Below are 9,136 nucleotides of genomic sequence, written 5' to 3' on the forward strand. Positions count from 1 at the left end.
CGCCCGCCGCCGCCGCGCCCGGCAATGAGTACTGCGCGCTGTTCGTGGCGCTGATCGGGGAGGGCGAGGCGCCGCAGGGCGTGCTGAGCACGGGCGAGGGGCGTGTGGTGCGCGCCTTCCACCGCTTCACGCTGGTGGACCAGACCGGGCGCGGCGGCGACGTGTCCAAGGGCCGGCGCCGGGACCAGGGCGCGGTCAAGATCTCCTGTTCCCGCGCCGACCCCCAGGCCCGCAACTGCCACGGCTACCGCAAGTTCGTCAAGCGCAGCGTGCTGGAGGACCCGGGGCGCGGCCTGCTGGTGGGCGACACCATCGTCATCCGCTACCACATCCAGCTGGTGGTGTCCACGGGCGGCGCGCTGGCACGCGCGGGCGCGGCGCCGCGCCGCGGCGTGGTCGTCCCCCCGCCCTCGCTGGGGCCGGAGCTGGCCTGCCTGCTGGACAGCGGGGAGGGCGCCGACGTCAGCTTCGAGGTGGAGGGCCAGACCATGGCCGCGCACAAGATCCTGCTCCAGGTGCGCTGAGGTGGGGGAAGTTTCTTGCTTTTTTGTTACGGGGGGGGTCATTGGTACCCTTGCCGATCCTGCACCCTGCAGCCACAGCCCCCCCCGTGTCGTCATGCCACACCCGCCATCCCCCCTCGTCCTTGTTTGAACCCTCCACCCTCTCACACGAGCACTGCTCCAGGCGCGGTCCCCGGTGTTCAAGGCGTTGCTGACGGGGCCGATGCTGGAGGGGCAGGGGCTGAGGCCGCGCGTGGATGTTCAGGGCGTGAAGCTCCCCGTCTTCAAAGTCCTTCTGCACTTTGTGTACGCCGACGACCTGCCAGAGGAGCTGCAGGGTGCGCGCCGGGGTCGGGGCGGGGGTGTGCAGTCGTGACTGTATGAGGGAGGTACGTCAAAGCCCTGCTCCGTCCTGGCCATGCGCCTCCTCCCATCCCACCTCGACCCCACTCTTCCTCACTTTCCTGTTCCCCCGCAGACAACCGCATGGAGGTGGCCATGGCCCAGCACCTGCTGGTGGCCGCCGACCGCTTCCAGCTCATCCGCTTGCGCGGAATCTGCGAGCAGCGCCTCTGCGTCAGCATCGAGGAGGAGACGGTGGCCACCACTCTGGCCCTGGCCGAGCAGAACAACGCGCTGGAGCTGAAGCGGGTGTGCCTGGAGTACGTCGCCCTGCACCTGAAAAAGGTACTGCACTCGTGTGTGAGATCTGGTTGTTTGTGTGTGCGTGCGTTTTGCAGGGTGTTTAGTGGGGTCGCGGTGGGCTTGCCCGTCGGCGGTGATGGAAGCGCCCCAGGGATTTAGAGAATGGCGATGACTCATGCCGTTACGTAGCGAACCGGCCCTTTATCCCACGGGTTGCTGCAGCGGTTGCATGGATGGGAATCGCCACCCACCTTGTCTGGCGTGAGACATGCCTGGGACAACAAAAACTCCCACCCTAATGTTGCCACCTGCCCTCATTACTTGTCGTCCAGGTCATGGCCACCGAAGGGTACCAGTACCTTATCTACACCTGCCCGCAAGTCCAGTCAGAGCTCCTGCAGGTATTGTGTCTGGATTGTGGGGGTGGAGTTGCTGTTGCAAACATGAACAGAGAGGGTGAAAGGCCAGGCTTCCCAATCTTCTGCACTACTACTCACCTTGCTTCACTCCCCACCCCTCTCCAACCCACAGGTCATCTCGGGGCTCAATCGGTCAGCGGGTACAGCGTATCTGCCCGCCGGCCTGGCCGCAGTGAGGGCCGGGGAGGACGAGGCAGACGTGATGGACCAGCTCCACCACAACCTGGGGGTGGGCGGGGAGTCGTCTACGGAGGGCCACATGCGCCGCGTTCGCGCACGGCACGACTGATGGGCCTCTCCAGAGCAGCTTGCCGTTGTTCACTCAGGCAAAGGACCGCGGACAAGTCAGCACTGCAATGCGCAATACTCTACGTGGCATGCAGTTCCTAGAAGTTGCGCGCCAGCCAGTTTCTTGGCAGGCCGCCGGCGCATGTAGGGCCCCCTCCCTTTGGGAGACACCAGGCTCTGCCCTGGTCGGCAAGGCCCCAAAACTTTGCGCAGGCCCTCTGCAGTACTCTTTGTCGCTGGCAGTCGACCAGCGTGGCTTCCAAGCCGCATGTCGCGTTTGCTCAGCCTTCAGGGGGGTTGACAACCTCAATTTGCTGCTCGTCCCAGAAGCCGCCGTGCCCGCACCCAGGTGTGCCAGTACTGAATGCTGTTTACATTCCCTTTTTAATACGATATTATATGGTGCTTTGTGCGACCAGGCAGGGGGAGCAGTGTCGGAGGAACAACGATGCATGCACCCAACTGCTATAAGCAGTCCTCCTTGCCCCACCCTATGAGCCGGCTGATGGACCGACAGGCTTCACGCGGCTGGAGGGTACATGCAGCTGGCGCATCGCCCTCTGCTGCATGCTTTCTTTTGCGGGGGCCTGCAGGGGGAGCACCTTTCTCCAGGCAAAGTCCAGGAGGAGGAGGCGCCCCAGGATGATGCCAGCCAGACCGATGAGCGTGATCTTGAGCCCAAAGTTAGGACTGCATGGATGCGGGGTGGGAGGCTGTCAGGGAGGATTGGGGAGTCGTGGCTGAGGCTGTTCAAGGGTCACGTGTGGAACACAAGGCTGAGATGGCCGTGGGAACCCCGAAGATGTCGCTCATCTATCTCCCAGGCACTCACGTCTTGTTCCTCCTGGTGTCGACAATCCACTTGGCGATGCCGAGCAACAGTAGAGCCACAGGCACCGTCTTCCACAACACCTCCAGCCCGATCGGCATTTTGCCCTGGCAACGGGGGATGAGGGAGTGGAGTCGTTGCCGGGAGGCTCATCAAGGTGTCACAGGGTCCCGAGTGACATGCACCAGGAATGCCGGCAGTCAAGGAGCACCTCCAACACCGTCCGTCACTCACGGCATGAAACATGTTTGCAGCCAGGGGGGTGTCAGGGAAGAAGAGGATGAGGAGCTTCAGCACCACAGCGGCAGAGATCGTGACGCCCGCAGGAGGGACAGTCAGGGGCAGAGAGATCTGCATGGTTTTGGGGTGAAACTGTGTGTCAGCACTACATACCAGGACGGAAGTTTCTAGCGACGCTTGCTGGTTCCTAGATGGCCCCCCTGGGACCTACAATCTTGCGCGGGTTGGGAGAAGGTCCTCCAGCAGCAGCATGAATAAAGGGCTGCGTCACTAGATGGAAGGTGGGGTCAGTGAAGTAGCAAATAATGCACATGAGCTCGCACACTTATGCCTGCATGCTGATCATTCATGTGGTGCTCTCACCCTGCGGCTGCGCGATGGTGCCCGTCGATAACCATCCCCAGGTGTAGAGAATAACCTCGCTCCAGGCGGCAGCGTTCTCTGGAGACACCACCCCCTCACATGGAGAAGGGAGGTGGGACAGACGCGCCCCAGACCGGCTGGAGTACAGCATGTGTGCGATGAGATCATGGTACCGGATGCAACATCCAATGATGGTATTTCTAAGTTTTAGAGACTGGGGATGCCCTTTGCGACCTATGAACTGTTTCCCTGCGCGGTCGACGTACATACACATCGCGATTCGGTGCTCCCCCCAGAACTTGAACAGCGCGCGCAGAAAGCTGTCATCGCGACCCTTCCTGTTTCGCTGTATTTCTGCATATAAACATCACGCTACGCTACAACCTGAAGAGAATTGTGTGGAACTTCTCAAAATGCAAGCCGCTTGAGTTTTCCACTCTCTCATGGACCATGCTCTTGTAATCATTTAGTAGAACCCTGTAGTTGGCAAACATCACCATGCTGGCCCTCCCAGGGCCCCAGCATGTTTTTTCATACACGGGAGACTTCACATGCAATGGAGTTCCCATCGTCCTCCGCCAAGAGGGCGGCATGGGCCGAGGCACAGGATGGGCAGTCTGGGATGCATCCGTCACCCTGGCGCACTGGCTGCAGCACATTTCAGTGGAGCAGAGGCTCCAGCTCCTGCCTCCTGGGAAAGCCTTCCTGGAGCTGGGGTCCGGCACAGGGATTGCAGGCCTGTCTGCCGCAGCGTGCCTGGACCAGGGCTACGCCCACCTGTCAGACTTGCCTTCGGTACTGCCAGCCCTCCGGCATAATGTCCAGCTGAACCCTGCGGTGGGTGTGTTGTTGTGAAACCAGGGTGCAGAGGGAGAGAGAGCTGGATGGGTTGAGGGCAAAGAGGCCCCTCACCCAACCCACAATCATGGGGGCGTGGTTACATGTCCTCCATGGAGAGCTGTTTCCTGCCACACCCGCTCCGGCACCCAGGTCTCCTCCCGTGTTTCGGTGGTGCCCTGTGACTGGGAGTCTGTGGGGCGTGAAGCTCTGCCTGCGGCGCCTTATGCGCTTGTCATCGCAGCTGACTGCGTCTGGCTGGAGGCACTGGTGCAGCCCTTCATCAACGCCCTCCTCACCGCCACCGGCCCCAAGAGCAAGGTGCGCCCTGGGATGGTATGTTTTCAGAAGTCATTGTAATTTTGGAATGCTTTGGAGACCTCGGCGACCCACATGCTGCCGGTTGGTCTATCGATGCAAGCACCTTGCGCCGATTCTCTGCCGCTCTGGAGCTCGATCTCACCTACTGTCACCTGCCATATTCCATCGCACAGGTCCTGCTGGCTCACCAGTGCCGATCACAGCGTGTAGATGATGCCTTCTTCCCCAGGCTTGCAGCGGCATTCAAGGTCGAGCCCGTCTCTCAGCGACCTGGCGAGCCCGAGCGGGGCGCCATCGACCTGTACCTCTGTGAGCGTTTGGAATGAATTCTTCCTGGGCCTGTAGCGTTCCAGGCGTCGACCTTCCTGCTCTGCCTGCTTGCACTCTCGTGCGCCTTGCCCACCTTCCTGCTACCGTTGCTAACAGCACCTTGACTTGCCTGTAAACTAGTTTGAACTGCTCAGACCACAAGCGTACAGGCAGGGGCTTCAGTGCAGCAGCACTTCACGGTGAGTGCCTTAGCGTCATTCAAGAGAAGCCGTTCAGTGGCGCTCACCTCACCTGCCCTCCCTGCTGGGCTTGCAGATGGCGAGGCCCGCCTCCGCACCCCCCCGACTGCAGACCCCTCTCTTGAGCAGGGGCCGGAGCGTGGCATTGAGCAGGGCATGCACCCCGCTGTCGATGGGGTGCACGATGTAGGGGATGGTGGCCAGCCCCACCGCGGTGGGCAGCGACTTGGTCAGCAGGGGCACCAGCGCCTCCTCGGGCGTGTGCAGCGCCGAGGCGAGCAGCGCCGTCAGGCTGTGGCCTAGGCTGGTGGCCTGCATGGGTGAAGGGAGGGAGGGGTGGTACCTGTGCGACCTGAGTGTTGCAGGGTTCTGAGACTGAAGCGGGTCGAGGCTGATGCCGCCGAGGATGAAGGGGTGGAGGACAGGGCCATCAGGACCCTGTGCATGCCACCCATGCTCTGAAGTAGGCCAGGGCACTTCGTGGCAGGGTTGGACCCCCAGTGATCTTCCCCCTTTCCACAGGAGCCCGCCTGCGTCCCACCCACCTCAGCGGCCACGAGCAGCTGCGTCACCACCGCCACCAGCGTGTGGATGGTGTACCCGGGCGCCGCCACGGAGGCGATGAGCTGCCACACCAGGGTGTCCAGGCCCCGGTCCAGCGCGATGAGGTGCACCAGCCTGTGTGCGGTTTGGTGGGTGGAAAGTGAGGCATATGGAGGGGCAGGGCTGAAACGTGGGAAGAGGGTGCCCAGGGTCCGCAGGGAAGGAGGCTGGGCGCCGAGGCTGGCTGGCAGACGGGCCGCTTCCCGCCAAGAGCACCACGTCTTGCTGAGGGTGAGTGCTTTGAGGGATACCTCCGCTCGCCTTGGACTGCCCAACCACAGCCTTCCACGCCCTTCAAGGCACTCACAGTGGCACGTCCACGCTGCTGGGGACACTCTCCCCGCTCAGCTTGGCCCGGGCGTCCCTGTAGGTCGCTTGCCACTTGTCCACGGTGTCGAAGAGGACGTAGGAGATGGCGATGGCATAGGACAAGGGCACGCCGCCGGAGAAGAGCCAGGCGCCAAAGGCCTCCCCGACCTCGTTGGCATATCCCAGGTAGCGCAGGGGCCCGTCCCGGAGCGGGTCGTACTCGGTCTTGGGGATGCCGTCAAAGGTGCCGGGCTCCGACCAGTCCACACTCTCCAGCAGCCGGGCCAGGGGGTGGAGGTTGGGCGTCGGGATGGAGGGGTCCCGGCGCCCGGTCGTGTCCTCCTCCGTTCCAGCAGGCTCAAACAAGTCGATGTCTATGCCGTCGCCTCGCTTCTCCGGCCCACTGCTGCTCGGGGGGGCCCGAGGTGGTGGGGTATGAGGCAGGGTGGGCCTCCCATTGTCGCCACCCTGTGTGCTGCGGCATCGTCCCACAGCCCTGCGACAGGATGGGGGACGATGTACTGGTGCCGGCAAGAGTGCCAGCATGCTGCTGAGGCGGGGGCCAGGTGGGACCTGTACGGGAAGTGATCCACCAACTCTGGCGACGTGTTATGATTTATCAGGCAAACTGCAGTCCGCGCGCTGTACGATGCGTTACAATCCAGCACCTCCCTCGTTTTAGACAGGCGCCCGCTTTTGTGTTGTTTTGTTTTGCTTTGGGTCGCATCGCGGGGTCGGCATTGGGCCACATCTCAGGGCGCCAGATCTCAGGCTGGGCTCGACGACCATCTCCCACGCTAATACATCTTAGATCACATACCAATCACCATCCAATAGTTTCAGTGTTGGTCACTAACCTTTGGTATAGGAAATTTGCTTTTGAAGGTCGGGTTCTACGCCGATGGCCACCCACGTTTAGGGTGTCATCTGCCTGCGCACGATGCAGTGCTGATACTTATGGCGGACAAGCAGGATTGCCAGGAAGAGGTAGATCGCTTCCTCGGCGACCTTTCCTGGGCTTTGGATGCCGCGGATGAGGCTCGCGTGCTGTCGATGCTACGATCGCTGGTCCCCAGGCCTCCCATGCTGGGGGATGCCGTGGTGCAGGGCATGGACCTGCTGATCCGGGCCGGCCTGACCCATGCCAGCTCCCTGCAGCTGGTGGCTGATGTGTGGGACAGGGCTGCCCAGCACTGCGGCGCGAGGGACCTCATCCCCATCTTCCTGGCAGCCACCGGGTATGCAAGGGGAGAGCGGAGTGCATGTCAACTGATGCGCCTCGATCTGGGGGCGGCGCGTCCATGGCCAGCCTCTACATGGCCCCTGCCACCACCACCTGCAGAAAAGCTGCCCATGACCATGCTCTACCCCACATGGTAGGACCCTGGCGGGCGAGCGAGGCGACGATCCCCAGGACCCCGGCGTCCTGTTGCTCACGCATGCGCTTCGCGCGCTGGGCACGCTGGCACCCCGCGTGCATCGCGGCGGCACCTGGGTCGCCCGCGACGTGGCAGCGCTGGTCACGCGCCTGCTGCAGGACTGCGGTCCGCTGCCCCTCCCCGCCCTGGAAGCCTGCGAGGGGGTGCTGAGCGGCGCCCGGCGCGCCACCGCCTCAGGGCCCTGCGACCTCCAGACCGAGCTGGCGCTGGCCGGCGCGGCGCTCACGCATCACACGTTGAGGGGCCTTCCGAGCCCGGCGGGCGCTGCGGGACCGGTTGCCCCCGAGTACTGGGCCGAGGCCCTGTCGGCAGCCTGGGGCGGGGATCACACAAATCTACTCGCTCGGCTCCTCCAGGACCCCCCAGGGGGCCTGCCGGCCCTTGTCAGCCTGAGCATCTCTGAGATGTCGGGTTCCAGGAGGCGTTCGGGGGACGCCGGCGCTGCCGTCATCCTCGCCCTGAGCAGCCGCCTGTTTGGCAGAATCGCAGGCCCCCCCACCTATGACAGCACGGTCATCTCCTTCGACACTGTGCTTGCGGCAGCAGCGCGCCTGCTGCGCCCGGGCTGCGGCGCGGGCCTGCTGGCGCTGGCGTGCCTGGCCCTGACCCGGGCTGTCGCGGGGAAGGGCAAGGCCGCTGATGTGCCATGGGGAGGGACCCAGGACGGCTGGGCGGTGGCATGCATCACCGCCCTGCACTCCCCCATGGCCCCGGCCCTGGCGCCCCCGGCAGCCCACGCCTCGAGATCGCTGTGGTGCCGCATTCCGCAGCCGCACCAGGAGCCGGTCCTCCGCAGGCTGCTGCGCCAAGACGTGAGGCGGCGTGCCCGGTGCTGGGGTTCCGTTCGGCATCGATGCGGGAGCAGGGGGTGGTGGTTTCTTGACACGAATCACCCTGCTCTGAGCATTGGCCATGCACCAAACCACGCAGTGCACGACCTCCAGGGGGGCACAGCGTCGGGATGCCTTTGCATGGGCCCCACGCCGACCTCACGCCACCTGATCCCCACCTCCCGCCAGGCCCCTCCCGAAGCAGTTCGCGGCGGTCTGACCCTCCTCTCCAGCGCCGAGCACCCCTCCCTGCTTCCCCTGGCCCTGACCACGGCCACAGACGCCAGCCTGACCGAAGCATTCAGCGAAGAGCCCTGCACCTGGCTGGAGCTCGCCACGCTGCAGGCCTCGCTGCTGCTGCGCCAAGCCCTGCGTGTGGGCCGGGGCTCGCGGCCCGAGGGCCCGACGCTTGACCCCGGCGCGGCGCGGCGCCATATCGCGCACTTGCGGCGCCGGGCCGCCGGGCCGCAAGGAAAGGGCGGCAGGCTGCCTCTGGACCGCCTGCACGCCACGCTGGATTGGGCGCTGGAGGCGCTGGCTCGCCCGCAGGCCTGACGGTGGCGCTCAGCTGGGCATGCATCATGCTGAAGCTCCACCCCCCTACCCGCCTGCCCTCGCACGCAGCGTGTGACACTCTGTACGCTGAAGCCACGTCCCTCGCCCCCTGTGACCGGTCTACGTGGGTTCAAAAGCACAGACCGGGGCGGCGCAACCCCAGCAAGGGGGCCCTGGGCGCGCCATGCATACACCAGGCAAGTCTGAGGATCGCGTTTCTGAGCGCGCATGCGAGGTCGAGCGCGTCTCTGCCAGGCTGCCCCTCACTCCTTCTTCAGCGACAGGCTCACATTGGTCTTGCTGTACAGCAGCTCCGTGTTCCTGCCAGGAGGTTGATGATGCAGGAGGACTTGAGCAGGGCAGGTGTTTCCAGGGCGTTGCATCGAGGGGCGGGGAGATCCGCCCCCTGGCACCTCGTCCCCCCATACTCCCCCGGTCATTCCTCA

General features: G+C 64.1%; 5 protein-coding genes across 5 annotated transcripts in view; 3 read left to right on the plus strand and 2 right to left on the minus strand.

Moving 5' to 3' along the window:
* F751_0924 (BTB/POZ and MATH domain-containing protein 1) overlaps positions 1–1,856 on the plus strand; it is a gene marked incomplete at both ends in the record, with an annotated part of 3,594 nt that extends 1,738 nt beyond the window's left edge. The window contains 6 exons of the mRNA XM_011398284.1: positions 30–338; positions 426–515; positions 688–841; positions 982–1,190; positions 1,481–1,549; positions 1,680–1,856. Coding sequence (XP_011396586.1) covers positions 30–338; positions 426–515; positions 688–841; positions 982–1,190; positions 1,481–1,549; positions 1,680–1,856 — 1,008 coding nt within the window. The remainder of the gene's footprint in view (positions 1–29; positions 339–425; positions 516–687; positions 842–981; positions 1,191–1,480; positions 1,550–1,679) is intronic.
* A 490-nt stretch (positions 1,857–2,346) lies between these two features.
* On the minus strand, positions 2,347–3,041 carry F751_0925 (hypothetical protein; the record flags this gene model as incomplete). The annotated part of the gene is made up of 3 exons (XM_011398285.1): positions 2,347–2,545; positions 2,688–2,791; positions 2,919–3,041. 3 exons carry the CDS (start codon positions 3,039–3,041, stop codon positions 2,347–2,349), a joined length of 426 nt encoding a protein of 141 aa, XP_011396587.1.
* An 837-nt stretch (positions 3,042–3,878) lies between these two features.
* On the plus strand, positions 3,879–4,771 carry F751_0926 (Protein-lysine methyltransferase METTL21B; the record flags this gene model as incomplete). Its single annotated transcript, XM_011398286.1, has 3 exons — positions 3,879–4,124; positions 4,278–4,445; positions 4,619–4,771. The coding sequence occupies 3 exons, from the start codon at positions 3,879–3,881 to the stop codon at positions 4,769–4,771; spliced, it is 567 nt and encodes a 188-aa protein (XP_011396588.1).
* Positions 4,772–5,002: 231 nt separating this feature from the next.
* On the minus strand, positions 5,003–6,593 carry F751_0927 (Mitochondrial fission process protein 1; the record flags this gene model as incomplete). The annotated part of the gene is made up of 4 exons (XM_011398287.1): positions 5,003–5,266; positions 5,500–5,632; positions 5,865–6,269; positions 6,535–6,593. The coding sequence occupies 4 exons, from the start codon at positions 6,591–6,593 to the stop codon at positions 5,003–5,005; spliced, it is 861 nt and encodes a 286-aa protein (XP_011396589.1).
* Positions 6,594–6,949: 356 nt separating this feature from the next.
* F751_0928 (hypothetical protein) lies at positions 6,950–8,690 on the plus strand (the record flags this gene model as incomplete). Its single annotated transcript, XM_011398288.1, has 4 exons — positions 6,950–7,104; positions 7,247–8,117; positions 8,325–8,510; positions 8,613–8,690. 4 exons carry the CDS (start codon positions 6,950–6,952, stop codon positions 8,688–8,690), a joined length of 1,290 nt encoding a protein of 429 aa, XP_011396590.1.
* Positions 8,691–9,136: the final 446 nt, after the last annotated feature.

This window comes from Auxenochlorella protothecoides (genome assembly GCF_000733215.1).
Source record: "Auxenochlorella protothecoides strain 0710 unplaced genomic scaffold scaffold119, whole genome shotgun sequence".
NCBI classification, from domain to species: Eukaryota; Viridiplantae; Chlorophyta; class Trebouxiophyceae; order Chlorellales; family Chlorellaceae; genus Auxenochlorella; species Auxenochlorella protothecoides.